General features: G+C 50.6%; 7 protein-coding genes across 7 annotated transcripts; 3 read left to right on the forward strand and 4 right to left on the reverse strand.

The window, feature by feature from the left end:
* Positions 1-750: 750 nt before the first annotated feature.
* On the forward strand, positions 751-2,437 carry IAR55_001540 (uncharacterized protein; the record flags this gene model as incomplete). Its single annotated transcript, XM_066944667.1, has 6 exons — positions 751-874; positions 993-1,212; positions 1,281-1,409; positions 1,513-1,726; positions 1,795-1,939; positions 2,019-2,437. 6 exons carry the CDS (start codon positions 751-753, stop codon positions 2,435-2,437), a joined length of 1,251 nt encoding a protein of 416 aa, XP_066804590.1.
* A 104-nt stretch (positions 2,438-2,541) lies between these two features.
* IAR55_001541 (uncharacterized protein) lies at positions 2,542-5,353 on the reverse strand (the record flags this gene model as incomplete). The annotated part of the gene is made up of 8 exons (XM_066944668.1): positions 2,542-2,610; positions 2,674-2,733; positions 2,796-3,296; positions 3,358-3,770; positions 3,834-4,209; positions 4,261-5,054; positions 5,106-5,215; positions 5,277-5,353. 8 exons carry the CDS (start codon positions 5,351-5,353, stop codon positions 2,542-2,544), a joined length of 2,400 nt encoding a protein of 799 aa, XP_066804591.1.
* Positions 5,354-6,559: 1,206 nt separating this feature from the next.
* On the forward strand, positions 6,560-7,369 carry IAR55_001542 (uncharacterized protein; the record flags this gene model as incomplete). Its single annotated transcript, XM_066944669.1, has 2 exons — positions 6,560-6,769; positions 6,845-7,369. 2 exons carry the CDS (start codon positions 6,560-6,562, stop codon positions 7,367-7,369), a joined length of 735 nt encoding a protein of 244 aa, XP_066804592.1.
* Positions 7,370-8,504: 1,135 nt separating this feature from the next.
* Positions 8,505-10,555, reverse strand: IAR55_001543 (uncharacterized protein; the record flags this gene model as incomplete). The annotated part of the gene is made up of 9 exons (XM_066944670.1): positions 8,505-8,627; positions 8,693-9,034; positions 9,087-9,268; positions 9,320-9,379; positions 9,435-9,618; positions 9,669-9,682; positions 9,741-9,930; positions 10,042-10,284; positions 10,343-10,555. The coding sequence occupies 9 exons, from the start codon at positions 10,553-10,555 to the stop codon at positions 8,505-8,507; spliced, it is 1,551 nt and encodes a 516-aa protein (XP_066804593.1).
* A 352-nt stretch (positions 10,556-10,907) lies between these two features.
* Positions 10,908-12,444, reverse strand: IAR55_001544 (uncharacterized protein; the record flags this gene model as incomplete). Its single annotated transcript, XM_066944671.1, has 4 exons — positions 10,908-11,370; positions 11,420-11,803; positions 11,881-12,181; positions 12,252-12,444. 4 exons carry the CDS (start codon positions 12,442-12,444, stop codon positions 10,908-10,910), a joined length of 1,341 nt encoding a protein of 446 aa, XP_066804594.1.
* Positions 12,445-12,703: 259 nt separating this feature from the next.
* On the forward strand, positions 12,704-16,083 carry IAR55_001545 (uncharacterized protein; the record flags this gene model as incomplete). The annotated part of the gene is made up of 13 exons (XM_066944672.1): positions 12,704-12,728; positions 12,796-12,824; positions 12,881-12,931; positions 13,007-13,227; positions 13,336-13,477; positions 13,536-13,709; positions 13,762-14,093; positions 14,153-14,462; positions 14,512-14,730; positions 14,789-15,101; positions 15,156-15,700; positions 15,802-15,894; positions 15,976-16,083. 13 exons carry the CDS (start codon positions 12,704-12,706, stop codon positions 16,081-16,083), a joined length of 2,562 nt encoding a protein of 853 aa, XP_066804595.1.
* A 340-nt stretch (positions 16,084-16,423) lies between these two features.
* On the reverse strand, positions 16,424-17,481 carry IAR55_001546 (uncharacterized protein; the record flags this gene model as incomplete). The annotated part of the gene is made up of 4 exons (XM_066944673.1): positions 16,424-16,675; positions 16,833-17,073; positions 17,186-17,275; positions 17,390-17,481. 4 exons carry the CDS (start codon positions 17,479-17,481, stop codon positions 16,424-16,426), a joined length of 675 nt encoding a protein of 224 aa, XP_066804596.1.
* Between the last annotated feature and the right edge of the window lie 546 nt (positions 17,482-18,027).

Consider the following 18,027-nt stretch of genomic DNA (forward strand, 5'->3'; position numbering starts at 1 on the left):
CAGCGGGGATGACGAACTCTAGAATTCGATGGGAGAGTTGCTTGCAACACATGGGCACTCACAATGTCGTACTGGTATAATCTCCTCCACTTCTTCGCTTCTTTAGGATCAACACCCGTTGGAGGATCGCGTATATTCCAAAGTGTCAGATCAAAAGGTGTGGTCTGGCGTAATAGACTCAGTTCATGTTTGGCGACCTGTCCCAGCAAAGTCATGTGCGATGACACCCATCGTCAGCACGAGCAAAGCTTAGTGATCGATCTCTCGAAGTGGAGGCGTGAACACAGGGTAGGCGCAGCTGCTCACCTCGCATAACGAGCATTCCTTTCCACCTGTATAGAGTGTCAGTCTCGGGATAGGTGGGAGACGAGGAGGCATGTGTAAGTGTTACGGTCGACTGTAACAGTGGGTCCAGATGCGAGAAATGTGATGCAACATTATAAGTTATTGTTTCTGTTTCGCTTGACGAGGGAAGTTGTTTTTGGTGTGACGAGTGCCTGAAATCCGTTTTGTGAACCAGTTGACAAGAGCATCATCAACTCATTTTCTTCTCTTTCTTCTTTTCTCTGGTGTCAGACGTTGATCAACGTATACCTATCGCTCGCACGATATCCCTATGGACTGTGGTCAGACGACATACAGATACTCTGCTGCCAGTCTTCCCTTTCCTCGTTTGCTATCAATCGACAACCCACCGTTCCTTCCTCCACCGGGCAGCTTTATTTGGTTCCTCTCCAGCTCAGGACCAATATGTCGGACAAAGGCAAGGGAAAAGAGGGGAGTCCTGCCTCTGAAGGTCCTATCGTTCTGAGCGATACTGATAGCGATACCGACTTCTTTGTATCGAAACGAAAACCAGTCATCAGAGCGACAAGTGAGCGATAGCCCGATTGTGATATCTTTCTTTCCACCTGCCTGCCTTCCCTTATGCTTCCCATTATGCCGTGTACACAAGACTTCGCTGAAGCTGACCACACCACTCTTACTTGTAGCCCCACCCAAATCACCATCCCCTCCGACTCGATCGTATTCTGAATCAGACGATTCTGACGACCCATCCCAGAAGAAGAAGAAGAAACCGAAACGACTCAACAAACCAACATTACCAGAATGGACTCGACATACCTCGAACGAATCAAAGGCGAGAGCCAGAAAGGGTATTTCAGTGCTCAGAGGCAGTACGGAGGAAAGAGGAGATAGAGCCAATACGATGTGAGTCAGCTGTCTTGTTGCGCGAGAACTGCACGAGAGATAGCTGATTTAGAGCGTGGGATGATCAGCGTGATCGATGATTCGGACGACGAGATTGTAGAAGCGTCTGGTAGCAAGTATGGACGGAAGAGGATCGAATTGACTCCTCCGCCCGAGTTGTCAGAAAAGAAGAAACAAGAACTCCGTAAATTGGTCGAGTGAGTTCGACATTGATCTGGGTTCGACTCAGATATGCTCTCGATGAATGGTTGACTGGAATACTGGTGAAACTGCTTTTTTTTCGCGTTTTCGTCAATTCAGATCGCACTACGGCGCAAAAGACTCCCTTCCTGAAAATCCACTGATCGATGTCGACTTTTATCCATCTACTCACGGTACTTCTGATACTCCACGAACCAACGAGGAGAAATGTCTGATCACGGTGTACATGGAGGCGGATACCGAAAGGAGAGCCAACGCAGCAGCGGCAGCTCTGAGGGAATATCAGAAAGCGAGAACGCTGCAGGTGTACCGAGTGAGTAAACACCAAAGCGACGTCGTGGGAGGGAAAACCGTTTCATCCAGAATTTTGATTCTCCATAGACCGATTCCCTGCGAGGTCCTATCGAAACGCTTGCTGAGAGGATCGGGAAACGAGCTGAGGATATTGTTCTCACGTATGAAGGGAACCGGGTGTATTCACGTATGACACCGCAGGAGCTGGGCATAGGTCATCGTGCAGAGATGAGTGAGTCACTGATCTTTATCTCATGATCATCTGAAATGTCCTTCGATCTGGACCCAGACTAATGTCGGACGGTTGACAGCGGGATACGAGAAACCATATTTCGAAAGGAAGGAGAAAGAACGTCGAGCGAAACTTGAAGCTCTAGTCGACTCTGACGACGACGATGAGGTTCCCAAACCCATACCCGATCCCAGTCAACCTTCCAACGGCAACGGCATCCCATCGACTCTCGACTCCGCTCCTCCTCCTACTACCGAGGAGAACTCGGTCCGATTCGTTGTCAAAGATGTTAAAGGTGGCGAGGTCAAATTGAAGGTGGCGTTGAACATCACGGCGAACACGGTTCTTCGCTTTTACTGCAAGAAAATCAATAGACCGAGAGACGATGCGGCGAAGATGAGGTTGATCTTAGATGGGGACGCGGTGGAACCTGACACACCGATGGGGGAGCTGGATCTTTCAGATGGAGACATGCTAGAAGTGAGAGTGGATGAATAGTCACCGCTCAGAATGTGACTAATTCAGTTGTACTGTATAATGGCAAAATCATACGAGTCAAATCAACAGTTTGATCATTTCATGCATTTGTATATAGGCCTATGCTACCTTCCGAAACCAGTATGGTGGATTGTCCTTGAGCCCGAGGCAGCTTCGAGATTCTCGAGGTAATCCTGTGTCGAGGTGACCTTCATCAGCGTCTACTCCTTTGGTCTGGATGTGATGTACGAGCTCACCCTCAACCACTGTTCTCGGACATCGGGAATATGATCAAACACCCTGTACCTTTTATCTCGCTGCAAGACAAGGTCATGCTTAGCTTCTCGAACCCTGATGTGGTCGTCTTGTTCGCACTCACCCTTAATACCGACTTGATCTCTCCCAGATCGATCTGCCTGGCCAGAGCTGTCAAATCCGCAGCACCACCTTCGCCCATCCCCTCCCCTTCTTCAAACTCCTCTTCCTCTTTCACTTCTTTGGCTTTCTCATCTAAAGTCTTCTTCCTCATCTTTCCCCAGAACTCCACAAAACTGTTTTCACCCAACATCTCATCGAACTCCTTGCGTGCAGAGGCTTCTCTGCTTCTCAACCAGGCCTTCCAACGATTTTCCAAAGCTTCTCCTTGAAGACCAAGGTGTTTGACTTGAGGATCATCAACAATGTGTGGATAGACTGAGTCGTACGGCGTGTCAAGGGATGGAGTGTGAGCTTCAAACAATTGATGAAGAGCGTTGGATCGTTTCGAAGACAGACGAGTCAGATGATCGTGAAACAACCGCAACTTGTCTCGCGGTCCCAAAGCAGGATGATCGAAACGAGGGTCACTCTGAAGGTACTGAGACGCTTCGGCCCAGTTTGTCTGCAATACCGGCGGTCAATTTTTACTCATAGAACATTCCAAAGGACATTTCAGTACCCACCTCGTGATCTCGGACCTGGTCCACCAGCAAGCTGCCGAACAGTCTCTCGGCTTCCTCCCTGCCTGCGCCCACTCGGCTCTTGTTGGTTTCAGCCTCAAGCCTTTGCTTTTCTTGCCTGATCTTCGCTTCTCGATCCTTCAAGCTCGCCTCAGCCTTGGCTTTTCTCTCCGAAAGCTTTCTCGCAGCTTCCTCTTCCTTGGATTCTGGCTGCTGAGAGCTGGTCGAAGCCAATTTGCGAACGTGATTGTTGAAAAGATCTTCTCGTAGAGACGACGAACCCACTGCATCGTATCGAGGGTCAGAGGTGAGATCTCGCTTTACTTCGGACCAGACGGAACTGGAGGTGATGTTGTCTGCTTCTTTGAGGAGCTCGTAAAAGTCTTGCTCTGCTCTTTGCGCATCGGCCCGTTTCCCTGCAGCACGCCTCTGATCAGCATCTGATATCGTAGGTTCATGATTTTTGGGAAGTCACTCACGCTCTCCCAGCTCTCTCAAATGCGTCTTAAACACTTTTTCTCGCTGATGATCATCTCTCCCAAAGGCATAAAACCTCCTGTCCTTCTTCCACTTCCGTCTGAAATCATCCCACCTCGTCCTCGTGCTTGTCACATCTTCCCTCAGTAACGCCTTGTAGTCCCTCTCAGGATCAGCTTTCTTGCTTTCTGTAGCTGCTGCTCCCGGTACAGCTTTGTTGAGCCGTCTAGCTCTTCCAACATCTCGACAATATTCCTCGTAGACGTCTCTCCTATCTTTCGTCGATGAGAGCAGGATGTAGCGTGGGTCGTTGATGAAGAGTGGAAGGGATTGATCCCATGGAGCGAAAGGTGAGATGTTTTTCTCGATGAGCAGCGCCTACTCGTATAATTAGCTTCGGGATCGCCATTGATTGACATTTTCGCTCGCCTTGAACAATGCTCTTCCTTCCTCCGGCGAGACATGCACTTTGTCTGGGACCGCAAAGACCTTCTTCGCTGCTTCCTCTTCGTCCTGCTTGGTCTGCTTCTCGTTTGCCTCTTTCTCTTCCTCCATCGCCTTGTCCGCTTCCGCGAATTCTGCCGCAACAGCTTTCATCCAAGCTTCTTCATCCTCCTCATCTTCAGGTGCAAATTGTTCTTCGCCCTCCTCCGCCTCTCCCGCTCCATCCACACCATTCTCGATCTTTTGTACCTTGCTCTCTCTCTCTTCGTCCGCTTCCCCGTTCTCGGCTTCCTCTCTCACTTTTCGTTTCTTTTCCAGCTCCGCTTTGGTCGCTGCAGCAGCCTCCGCCTTTTTCTTCTTCTCCTCTTCCAATTCCAACTTGATCCTCTCAACCTCTTTCAACTTCTCCAATCTTTCCTGCTCTGCCTTTTCTCTTTCTTCCTCGGCAGCCTTCTCCTTTGCAGCTTGTTCCTCCGCTTCAAGCTTCTCTACTTCCTCCTTGATCTCTTCCGGAATGGTCCACTCGGATCTCTTAGACTCCTTCTCAAAGTAGAACACATTTCCTTCATTCGTTCGGACTCGAGTCCATGTTGTTCCAGGGATAGGGACTTTGTCTTTCGGTTTCTCCTTTTTCTTCTTGTTCTCCTTCTCGGGAGCAGGTGATCCTCCGATGAAGGGAGGGGCACCGGTAGGTGGGAAAGGGGGAAACGCAGATGGGCGGATATAGGTAGATTCACGCGTCTGAGCATTGTAGTAGTACGGTGTCACACCGTCAGGAGCTGCGGAAGATGTCGGTTTCGGAATTATCTTTTCGGTAAGATGGAACTCACCTCGATGCTCTGACCATCCTGCTGGAAGAGGAGGTGGGAAGTTCGGCATGACTGGAGGCAAGCCCAAGGGTGGACCAGGTGGGAACCCGAACCCAGGTCTGAAGGTAGCTCTGCATATGAGTATGACAAGAATCAGCATAGGATTCATTCAGTTGAGCAGAGAGGACGAACCCAGGTGGAGGTCCAGGAGGTCGGATACCATTACCCAGTGGAGGCCGTCCCGGTGGTCCGGGAGGAAGACCAGACATCGTGGTATCTGTCAGAAGGAAGCAAGAGGCTGTGAACGACTGAGTGGCTTCCAGCGGCCTTTTGTGTGTGACTGATCAATGTTAAGAGAGCGATCATTCACGACAACAAGTGAAGTGAAAGGTCGAGAAGGTGACGGAAAGTCGAGTGATCAGAAGAAGAAGTGGCACCACGTGGTCAAAGGTGGCAACTCTCGACGTGAAATGCGCCAGGGTGGATCACGTTGTCAAAGCTGTTGAGGATGAGGTCAATTAGTAGGCGATAGATTTAGAAATATCCATAGTCACACAATGACACAAACATGCAGACCTTCAACGACATACAGCCTTGATAGTAGTGACGTCCCGGATCATCACGCTCTCACAGCTTCCCCACTGTGGTGGACGATAAAGTTGGACAAAGTGCTTCTTCTCATCCTAAAGGAGGATCAGTGAAACGCGTTGTAGCCACTCTATCCTTCCAGCTCCTGCATCACCTCCTCTCCTTTGCATTCTGCGCGGATGAACAGACGCTAAGACGTACGCTGGAAGGTCAGGGATTGCCTCCAGAGCCACTTCTTCATAGACGCCGTTAACAGCATGCCATAGTGCCTGTAGAAGGCGCCTTCGGTCGCCCCTTACAACAACTTCAGTCGACTCAAGTGATAGCTTGCTCGATCGGTATATGGGTGGGAAAGACCTGTACATTTTTGTGACGAAGATCTGCCTTCCACTGACGACAGTAATTGAAGGCAGGGAGTGCTGACGTTTGGCCTTGAGGGTCCCTCACGCCTCTTTCAAGGTAGTTCAGAACATGACAAAAAGATTTCCTCCTTCGGTTGGCTGGGCCTCCTCTTTGTTTCATTGCTACAAGTGCAAGTGCAGGTCTTCTCGCCACACGGGATGCGGTGGTGACGCCACAGTGTGTCATTCGCAACCCGTGACATTGACGGTGAAGAGGCAGAAAACAACAAGGCGGAGATATCCTTTCATCTTTCACCCTTTACGACAAGTGGACTCGACTCGATTCTAATGTATCCTTTGTGGGTCCACTTGCGCTTCAGGGCTGCGTGCACGGTGGCAAATGACATGCAACACGTACAAATAGAGGACCACCGGAATGAGTTCTTGTTTGGTCTTCTTCTTCCTTCACAATCACAGCGAAAACACAACAACAGCGGATCAAGATCGATCCATACACCCATATTCAGTACACAAACATCACACATTATGTCGGGCACTCTCGCGAACTCTGGCCGTTCTTCTGCTCCTACACTCAGATCTGAGGGCAGCATGACATGGTCTAGGCCCGGAACGTCCGTCGTCTCAGAGAGTAGACCCCATCTCCTACAATTTGCTATCACCTATGAGAGTTCGAACGATAGGTCTGGAAGGGAAGAAGAGTACTGGGTCGACGAAGGAGAGGACGGGCAGCTGATCGTTGGTGGAAGCGTCACGGAAAGTTACACCGGAAGTGATGGCGGCAGTGCAAGTGTTCGCCCAATGGATCCCTAGACTTTGGCAGAACTTTCTCAAGGGACTGAATCCCAGAAGACTGTGGCGGCGCTCCTCAATGGTAAATTGGCGGACCGAGTTTCTCACCGACCTCCCACTTACCAAGAAGCGATCGTTGAACCAGATGGAACAGGAAGATTTTATCGCGGACAGAGAGGCAGGATCGGCTTTCAGAAACCAGATGGCAGCTTCACAAGTTGGGGCGTAGGCTCCAAAGCTGGTCTGATCGACAAAGGGCAGGAAGAGTATAGGGTGGACTACACAGACCCGAGCGGCAGAACTTCAAGTAGCAAGGGTACTCTTGACGAATTGTCGCGATCGGGAAAAGAACCTTTCAGGCGCGAAGCCGCTGAGATGATCAAACGCTGGCAAGAGTTGGAACCACACTCGAAAAAAAGACCAACGAGCGAAAGCTCGAATGCTGCTTTAGAAACAGAATCAAGTACAAGATCCACCTCATTTGGTGGCACTGCCATCAGTGATGAGTCCGGTTCAAGTCTCGTCCTCGCGCGGTCCATACTCTAAAGACTGCCCTTGGTCTTCGATTGCAACTGTGCGACGGCGTTGGGGTACTTGAAAGAAGCGGGTGAATACGATTCAGATGACTGTGTGAATAGCTAGATGATGAGATTGATGTGATGCAGCAGTAGCGAGGGATTTGTGTCAGTCATTGCGTCAGGTCTACATTGATGTGCAGGCCTAAGTAGCTTCGAAGAGCCCGACTGTTATGACATGGCTGTTAACTTCAAGTAAACACAGCTAGAGCAGTTTTCTTCATAGCGCTCTGAGATTATAGGGGGAGCAACAACCAGACACCCATCCGATCTTGGCAATAGGGGCAGCACTTGCTAAAGATCTTCAGACACTTCTCAGCGAAGTCTGCTTTGACTCCTCCATAATGAAATTACAGTACCTCTCGGTCTTTTGGTTGACAAGTCACGTCATGCAAAGTTGGTGTATCTTCACTTTCGACTGTGCTGTGGAATAAGGCAGACAGGAGCACGGTCTTGTGAATACATGAATCAGACTCGCAAGTCAAATTACTCTGCATATATACAAAGTTATCGACAATTGGCATTCCAAGCTGTGCTTTGACGTGGGTGTGTGTGCGTGTGTGTCACGATTTAAGTCTGGTAGCATTCATCAGATTGTGACATCAAGCCTAGTCACCGACGTTATGCCGATTGCATGGTCACATAGCCGCCCTTTGGGTTCGTGAGCCATTCGGATGTGGAGACTTGCGGAAACGGCCACGTCCGAAGAGCCAGAACAATGAGAGGTAAACACCCGCATTGTAAGAGAGAGAAAAAGCTCTCAGGTCACGGAAGGATAGTGAAGTGGAGCCGCAGTAGGAACATGTCATGGCTGAGGACGAAAACGACTGGTGGTGCAAAAGTGTAGTGGATTGGCAAGAGGGATGAGAGCACCGTGATTGATGCTACAGTTAGTAGCAATTGCTGTCATTATGTTCCGCCTCGTACAATCGAGTGATGTTCAGGTGTATTGTTGTACCGTGATGCATCGATCGTCATGTTCATGCAGTGCTCTTTCTATGTCACATGAATTCCACCGTGGATATCGTTGTTACACACTTCGTTATACGATAGCGTTCTTGAGTTCAAAATGGCCGATGCACCCATTGTATCCTTTCCGACCTGTCCTACCAGTTCAACGATTTCTCCACGATACTCGCAAGCTGTTCCTTCTCTTCTGCTAAGTTGTCCTTTGCCAGAACTGGAGCCAAGTCGAGCACTCTTCTTTGGGGCAGACACCCTTCGACGAGCTGTCCAGAACATGTTCTTTCAGTATTGATCTTGTTTCTGTTTGTCATCGTCGGACAATACTTACTTTGGTGATATCTCCAGTACCATATCCGACCTTACTCAAACCCCTTGGAACCTCCACGATGTCCAGAAATCTCTGAATCTCCTCACCCAACTTCTTTCCCACATCGATATCCTTGACACCATTCGCTTCGTGCGCTCTTTCTTTACCCAAGAACACGGTCAGGGCTTCGCGATGTCGTGAAGGTGATGAAGGGGCTGTGAAGTTGAACACAGCAGGAGCAGTCAAGGAGACAGCTACACCATGAGGAATCAGAGGGACATCGGGGCTATAAGATGGGTGATGATATTGAGTAGACTTCGATCGACCTTTGTTCAGAGATGAGATGGGGTACGAGAACGCGTGCTACAGACGATATCAGGGCTTTTGTTTATGACGATGAGAGAGACATACTCACACACATGTGTACACCAGCATTTCCGAATCCGATACCAGCTGTCGATGCCGCCAGCAACATCTGAGCACGAGCTTCTTCGTCTCCGAATGGGTTGCGAGCGATCCTGGGAAGGTACTTGATGGTGGTCTCCAACGCCCATCGAGAGAAGATGTCTGAGATGGGATTGGAACCTTGATAGGCAGCTAAGTAATAAGAATTTCAGCATTGGTCACTAGCCATCCCTGCTGACATACGACGGTTGATTGGGTTAGATGGTCGGGGTGATCTCTCATGGTAGGGAACGGCAGTCCAACCTATCGTGTATAGTCAGCTGCAGTCGTCAAGAGAGTACAGTGGAATGGGACAGACTTTCGAGGGAATGGAACAGTACATCAAGACCTGCGGATATGGCAACTTCCTTGGGGCATGTCGCAGTGTTGTCCAGATCGACAATGCCTAAGGTCGGCTTGAGAGCTCGAGATGCGATACCGGTCTTGAACTGCCTAGAAGGAATGTCAAGGATGGCAGTGCCGGTTGTTTCCGATCCGGTACCCTATAACGAGAAGATCAGCGTAGATATGAGAACCGCTGGTCACGACTTACAGCTGTCGTGGGGACTGTAACACGACAGTATCAGCCACAGTAGACCAGAGAGCAGAAGAAACAATAACGTACTGGCAATCAAGGGGCTGAGCTTCTTGGTGATCGGTGATCCTTTACCGATTGGTGCATTGATGAACTCAAACAGGTCGGCTTCCGGGTAGTTGACGAACAAGTTGGCGGCTTTGGCGGTGTCCATGGAAGATCCTCCTCCGACAGCGAGGAAGTGAGTGATATGCGAGTTCCTCGCGAAGTCAATCGCTTCCTGTACACGTATAGCTTGTCAGCGGCAGGGCCCCAGTCGCAAAGGGAATGTTGCCTCGTCCCAGTGATCTGTTCTCTTGCTAGGACTTGGCAGAGAGATCGTTCAACTCACCTGCCAGCTTTTGTCCGTAGGCTCGACAGCGCATTTCTCCCAAGTGACCCAGTTCAGACCCTCTCTCATCAAGCTCTCTTCGACAACCTCCATGACTGGCAATTTCGCGACATTGGGATCGGTGAACACTCCGATCTTGGCTTGAGACCTGTCTGCTGCTGGAAGTTGATTGATCATATTCGACAAATCCATCCCCACTTCTCTCGTTGCGTGAGCCCCGAATCGAAGTGTCGACGCTGCCATCTGTGACCCCCGCGACAGAACGTCAGCATCGTGGTCAATGGACTCTGAACCGACTCACCTCAAACGCATAATCTGTGTCACCTGGAGGAGGACCGAATGGACTCTTGACATCGACTGGAGTGGCCATTCCTCTCGCTCCCGAGGGTGAGTGGGTATGACCGTGCGGGGTATGTTCCAACGCGGAATGGGTACGACCACATCCTCTACATCCTTGGTTGGAAGTGAGGTTTAGGAGCCTGACGACTGATGCTCTTGAGACTGGTGGGGGCATGATGAGCTGTGAGGAGGAAGAGAGAGAGATAGGGAGAGGTGAGAGAGTGAGATCAGGATGAGGAATGTGTTCAACTGGAGGAAGAAGCATGCCAACGATACAACCGCGACTTGTTGCTTCTTCTGCGTCAGCCGACCGTTTCGGTTAAATCACCATCCGGTCCCGGAGCAATCCTTCATCGGGCGACTAACTGGTTTGACTGAGCCGAATCTCAGCTCAGGTGAGATCAGCGACCATCGATCGTGTGCATGCATGTCATATCTCGTATTTGTAAACGACAAGGTGGCTACATATCTGATCCGATTACAAGCCGTGTGCATGTACAAAATCTGGAAAAGAGCAAGGAAGCACTTCAAGCAGACCAAACACCACTCCACCATATTCCCCAAATCATAGCCAAGAAAGCGCCCACACCCATGCCCGTGCGCTCATTACCAGCACCTAGCAAGACAGCAAGGCACCAAGGCCATCCGACCAGTCTATCCAAGAGTGTACCAAGCAGCTTCCAAGCGAGTAAGATCTCTTGCGGTGTCGCAGCAGGTCGGGGCGGATGCGGTGAGGGAGCAGGTGGAAGAAGGGGAGCGAGGTGCGGGGCGGGCGTGGAGTGTTCTACCTCAGGCAGTAGGAGCACCGCATGAACAGGTTTGTGGTCCGATATAGTGAGTTCGGGAGTGGACGAGAAGTGTGCGATGGAGGTGGTGTTTTGGGGAGCTTGAGCGGGAATAGGGTCGAGTGTGGATTGTGGAGAGAAAAGGTGAGGCGGGTCTGTATGAGACGCGAGCAAGATTCGGTCGGTCCAACCTGGTCTGCGTTTCCTGTCGAGCGAGATCAGTCACAGCCCGATCAGTGTATGGTTGAACCTACTTGCTGTACCCCTCGACCTGACCGACGATCCTCTTATAGGTCGGAGCAAACCTGGTCAAATCACCTTCCCTCAACCCTCCGAACACCCTGCCTTCTCTCTGTTCTCTTCTAAGCGTATCACTGTCCACCATCTCCGCTCTGGCCTTCTCCAGTGTCAATACGTCATCGGATGCTTTCCCATCCTTTAGACCTTCGGCAGGTGGGTTTTTGGCCAATCGATAGTTGAGATCACCCAGTAGGAAGAGATGAGACGTGTCGAAGACTTGTGTGGGGGTAGCGAGAGGGTCGGTGGTATGGAAGATGAGGGATGAAAGGATGTTCTGGTATTGGGCATTACGGCGGGGGACGTTTTTGTCATGAGCCTCGAGATGGGTATTAACGAAACTGCACGAGCATTGAATGAAATCAGTCATCAGCACCGCATGTACAATCTGAAAGTCAGGTTGCAAGGATAAGCTCACGTCAAGATCTCCCATCCACCGTCTTTGCCTCTTCTCACAGGTATTCTCACGCCCACAGCGGCCTTGTTTCCCATACCACCGTACCATAAGCCTAGAGTTGCCGTTCCCGGTTTGCCCAATCTGCCTTCCATCGTCTTGTCCCTTGCAAATACCCATAAAGCCACGCCTACATGGGATGATTTCGATACGAGGGTGTACTTCTCTGGAGTCTTGTTGGGTGAAAGGGATGTAGCGTGTGCAGAGAGCAGTGATTGGATTCGACTTGTCAAAGCAGCCAGAACAGGTCTCGAAAGTCCGGCGACTGAAGTAGCAGACTACGTATCAGCTTTTGGTCCAGCAAGAGGACACTGATGAAAGAAGCCAAGGCGTACGAGCAAGATGGACTGGGAGGAGCTCTTGTACACCAATGGCGTAGAGATCCGGTACGACCCCCTCTGGCAATTCTGGGTCTTTGGCGGTGTTGTGCAAGACAGGTAGAAGCCATCCTGTCAGATCTTGCGATTGAGCCTTTGATCCCTGTAAGCCTGTATTCCAAGTCGTCACGAAGACAGTAAGGGGCGCCATCGTAGGTGGATAGAGTTGATTATGAGGATTGTATGAGATATAGATTGAAAGGGGGACATTGTTGAATGGATGACACACCGATGTTAAGGTAGGTGAAGAGTGCCACTGTGTGAACTCGTCGCGTGGATCCAACAATCAACCTGCAGGTGACAGACAGCACCGAGACTCATCTTTAACGTTCTCGCTCGTGGTGATCTTCGTGGTTGCGTATCGTTCAATACATCATATACCCTCGCTCACTACATCGGCACGAGCGATCATGAGCGGACACTATAACCTGAAAGGTATGTCTGCATACGGCCCGAACGAATATCGCGTCCGAGCCTCGCTGACACTTGCTAACGTTGATAGCCTTGATCAAGGCGATCCGCTCATGCAAGGTATGTGATCTCTCCTTCTCCTCATTGTCGACCCAGTCACTGATACTCTGCCATAGACACTCGCCGATGAACGATCCGTTATTCAGAAGGAGTCAGCCGCGATCAGAGTATGTCACATCATTTGTTTCTTCCCACAAAACCTCTGTGATATCACGGTCACTAACCCAGTCACCCTCATGAAGACTTCATTCAAGGAGGAAGACTCGTTTGCCAGACATAACAACATCGCCAAGCTCCTCTACATCCATATGCTGGGCTATCCAGCGCATTTCGGTCAGATAGAATGTCTCAAACTCGTTGCGAGTCCAAGGTTTGCCGATAAGAGGTTAGGCTATCTGGGGATCATGTTGCTCTTGGATGAGAATCAGGAGGTTCTGACTCTGGTCACCAACTCGTTGAAGAAGTGAGTGATGCTCCTTGCCTACGACGAAACCGGTACGAGCACTACGAGCCACGGTGTCGTGGTGATGCCAGCTTCGGCGGAACGCTGATGTTGCTTGCTTGGTTGTAGTGACATGAACCATTCCAACATGTATGCTGTCGGGCTAGCTCTCTGTACTTTCGCCAATATCTCCTCCGAAGAAATGTCTCGAGACCTTGCCAACGAGATTGAGAAGCTTTTGGGGAGCAGCAACACCTACATCAGGAAGAAGGTGCGTCGTTCTAGCTTTGACATCTTTGTGTATGTTGTTGACCATTTTCTGGATCTAGGCCGCACTCTGCGCTTTACGAGTCATCCGACGTGTACCGGACCTCATGGATCACTTCACCAACAAGGCCAAGGCGTTGCTTCAGGACCGAAATCATGGAGTCTTGTTGACTGGAATTACCCTCATCACCGAGATGTGCGAATTGGACGATAAGATATGTGATGAGTTCCGCAAGGTCAGCTTCCTGCGGCTTGCTGTGGGGTATATTAGCTGACGTACCATCGCAGGCCACTGGACTCCTGGTCAAACATCTCAAGAATCTCGTCACGACAGGTTACAGTGCCGAACATGATGTCTTAGGCATCACCGATCCATTCTTGCAAACTAAAATCCTCCGCTTGCTGCGACTGCTCGGACGGGGTGATGCTACCGCCAGCGAGACAATGAACGACATTCTGGCTCAAGTCGCAACTAACACCGACTCTACGAAGAACGTCGGCAACGCGATTTTGTACGAGACCGTTTTGACGGTACTGGATATCGAGGCGGATAGTGGATTGAGGGTGATGGCGATCAACATTCTTGGAAAGTTCTTGACCAACCGGGATAACAACATTCGGTAAGCTAGCTCACGATGATGGAGTATCTATCGCCACCGTGGAGCTGATGACCATTCAGATATGTTGCCTTGAACACGCTTAACAAGGTCGTAGCGATGGACACCAACGCTGTCCAGAGACATCGAAACACAATTCTTGACTGTCTCCGGGACGGCGATATTTCTATCCGCCGTCGAGCTCTGGAGCTCTCGTACGCATTGGTCAATGAGGGCAATGTCCGAGTGATGACTCGTGAATTGTTGAGCTTCCTCGAGGTCGCGGACAACGAGTTCAAGTTGGGAATGACGACGCAGATTTGCTTGGGAGCAGAGAGGTTCGCACCCAACAAGAGATGGCAGATTGATACAGTGCTGCGAGTGTTAAAGCTGGTATGCGTACTTAGATGTCAAAGCCGAGCTTCGCTTACGCTCAGAATAGGCTGGAAACTATGTTCGAGAAGAGATCTTGTCGTCCTTCATTCGATTGACCTGTCACACACCCGAGCTGCAATTCTACACTGCCCAACGACTCTATGCCGCCCTCTCCAGCGATCTGTCACAGGAGAGCTTAACGTTGGCAGCCGTCTGGATCATCGGAGAATTCGGTGATGTCCTCTTGCAAGGTGGTACCATCGATGACGGTGAAGAGGTCAAGCAGGTATGCCATTGTCGGGTAATGCTTCTGTGCACAATCTAATCCAGAAAACCCCTATTAGGTTTCCGATTCAGATCTTATTGACATCCTCGAGCTTGTTCTCAACTCACCTTACATCAACACCCTCATACGGCAGTTCGTTCTCACGGCAATTTCCAAGCTGTCCGTCCGATTCGCTGAACTCTCCACTCCTAATCAATCAACTCAACAAGATCGTATTGCTGAAATTCTCGCTTCTTTCTCGTCAAATTTGGAGCTGGAAATTCAGCAAAGAGCAGTGGAATTTGGGAGCCTGTTCGGGAAGAACGAGATCAAGATGGGTGTTTTGGAGAGGATGCCACCTCCTGAGATTAGGGCGACCATCATGGGGACTGGTAAGTGCGATTATCGAGCAGGTACGATTATACCGGCTGATACAGTGGGTACAGTGAGCGAGAGAAGATCGGTCGGGTCAACCAGAACAGACAAGGACACCGTTGTCGATCTCATCGGCGACGACTCTGCACCCACCTCTGCTACACTCAACGGCGCTTCATCAGGTCCTTCCACCCAGGATTTGCTTGCTGATATCTTCGGAAGCGGTGGCAGCGACCTCACATCGCCTACTACCTCAGCTACTTCTGCACCTACCAGATCAGCAGCAGCAGATATAATGTCACTATTCGATCCCTCCCCGGCTGTTGCCTCCCCCGCCGCTGCTCCTGCACCCTCGAGCTCGGGAGCGTCGGGTTCGCTGTTTGACCTCGTTACGCCATCTGGCCTTGCTTCCTCTCCTGCTCCCGCACCAACGCCTGCAGCGCCTCCCAAAACGCAATTACAATCGTACACCGCATACGACAAGAATTCGTTGAAGATCACACTAACACCGAAGACATCTCCTGCGCAACCTGGTGTTGTGCAGATCTTGGCGAGGTTCGTGGCCAGTGGAGGGGAGAAGATTGAGAATGTCAACTTCCAGGTTGCCGTGCCAAAGGTCAGTCACTGGTCACCTTTTGCGATCCCCTGCCCAGCCAATGGTGTATGATCCGATATGGTCAAGAATGAAGGCTGATTCTGGTTCGCTTCTTCGTGCAGACACAACAACTGCAAATGCAGGCCATGTCAAATACGGACGTTTCACCTGGTGGAGTTGAGACTCAGCAAATGAGAATCCACGCGCCAGCAGGGGTGAGTGTGTTTCCTGTTCGAAGACACGTATCTGTCGTTCGAGATGATGGACTGATCGAATGGCTATTCTATTTTATGTAGGCTGCGATCAGATTGAGAATGAGGATCACGTTTTCGAAGGGTAGTCAAAACGTGACTGATCAACAAGATTTCGCCGGGTTTCCAGCAGATCTGACAGGAGCCAAGTAGAGTGGAAGTTGTGCGAGGCTCGGGAGCAAGGGGTGAATGTATACCCAAGTAGAATGATTTGCGATTGCATGCACTTTATACGACAAGGTTGAGGCTGCTATACTGCTGCTCATAAGTCGTACAGTATGGTCTTCGTAATGCTTTACTCTTCTGGCGAACACTGCGTCCAGGCCGCTCTCGTTTGTCTGGGCTCGCCGACTTTAACTGCTCAAATCTCCCACACAAATTACCTCACTGCTACTTCGCCTCAATTCCTTCATGGACCGGACCGCTTCACGCCGATTCTATTTATTCGACCTATACATCGCCCGGCCACCTCTCCACAATCGGTACCACTTCTCTAATCCAACAACGCCTCACCCAAGATACCCAAAACCGATCCTCCCGTCTCCGTCTTCTCAGCCGCATGAGCCTCCATCTCCTTCTTCAGTGCCTCGGCCTCCTGCTTCGCAGCAGCCGCCGGGTCCGGGATGGAAGGATCGATCAGGGGTCGGATAGCACCTGACAACTCGGCGGGTTTGATACCGAGCGAATTGGCCAGATGGTAGATTTGGGATTCGATGGATTCTTCGGGTGTCGTGGCGGGTTTGGGCTATTGCGTCGATTTCAGGTTGGGCGCAGCAAAGAGGAGGGAGGGAGAGGGAGGGAAGGAGGGAGCGAACGGCAGGGAGGGAGTGGAGGGGAATGTTTGGACATATCAGCGACCATCAATTTTCACTTGAAGAGCATCGGATCCTAATCCCACCTACCTTGATAGAAGCAGGATCAGCACCCTTGGTGCTCGCCACACTCGCACTTGATGCAGAAGAAGAAGCGACACTAGCAGCTGTGGCGGCGACAGCAGCAGCCGAAGAGGCAGCGATGGATGCTGGAGTCTTGTGGTTTCCGGTGATGAGAGCCCAATAACCGCCGACTTGCGCGGCCCAGACGGTGAATCGCCATACGTAGAATGCGAGTATGAGGAAGAGTGATGCGACGAGGTATGTGAGGCTGTGTGGGTATCACAGAGTCAGTATATCAAACTTTGAGAAGTAGGTAGGTATACAGGAGGGAGGTGTCGCGTGGAGTATCAAAATAGTTGGATTTGAGACGTATCACTCACAACTTGTTCATTGACATGTCGACGAAAGGAGGCTTCACATAAGGCTTGTTACGAGCTACCTTCTTGTTCGGGTTGGCGCTGAGGGAGGCGCTGTATAGAGGTACTATGTCAGCGTTCCGATTTCCTGACCTTCATATAACGCTGCACATCTATTCGGTATGGTAGCCTGATGTGAAGAGATATAGTCCCGAACACCGCACTCACGGATTCTTGTCATCGTCCACTTCTGCTTCGGTCTTTTCCAACTTGGTGGTACGTTGACGAGTACCGGACGCTTCGGGTGTGGGAGTCGACATGGTGAGTAGTGGCTTGAAATTTGGTTCTAGCTGGATAGTGAGGTGATGAAGACGGTTGATGATACGAACGTATATATATATATATAGTGGTGTGTTCAAGAGAATAGTCGCGGTGGTCATGACGAGTGAATTCATGCCTCTTCGACACGACGTCATAGTAGTGCATAACCCAGGCCGGGGATGTGGCATACTTATAAATGCACCCCATTTAAGATCTGGATGCCAAACGGCTTATCGACGACGAAAAGCGACTGGAAAGAGAAGCGCTCCGTCATGCATTGTGATGAGGGATTTGACAGGCGCGAGTATACTAATCAATGGAAGTATGTGGCCACGACTGGAGGGCAGAAGGAAGGGTATACGAGTATGCAGATATGATCACCTGTCCCCGCGCATTAGACGGACGTACTCTCCCCATGGGCGCCGTTAGTTTGCCACACTGCCGCCCTTCTACAACTATACGAGCGCTCGTAGGAGTGAGAAAAGCAGGTTGAGACGAGATTGTGATGCACAGCCAGAATCGTGAGCCAGAGTACTTAGAACGTC

Source organism: Kwoniella newhampshirensis, chromosome 3 (genome assembly GCF_039105145.1).
Source record: "Kwoniella newhampshirensis strain CBS 13917 chromosome 3, whole genome shotgun sequence".
Lineage (NCBI taxonomy): Eukaryota > Fungi > Basidiomycota > Tremellomycetes > Tremellales > Cryptococcaceae > Kwoniella > Kwoniella newhampshirensis.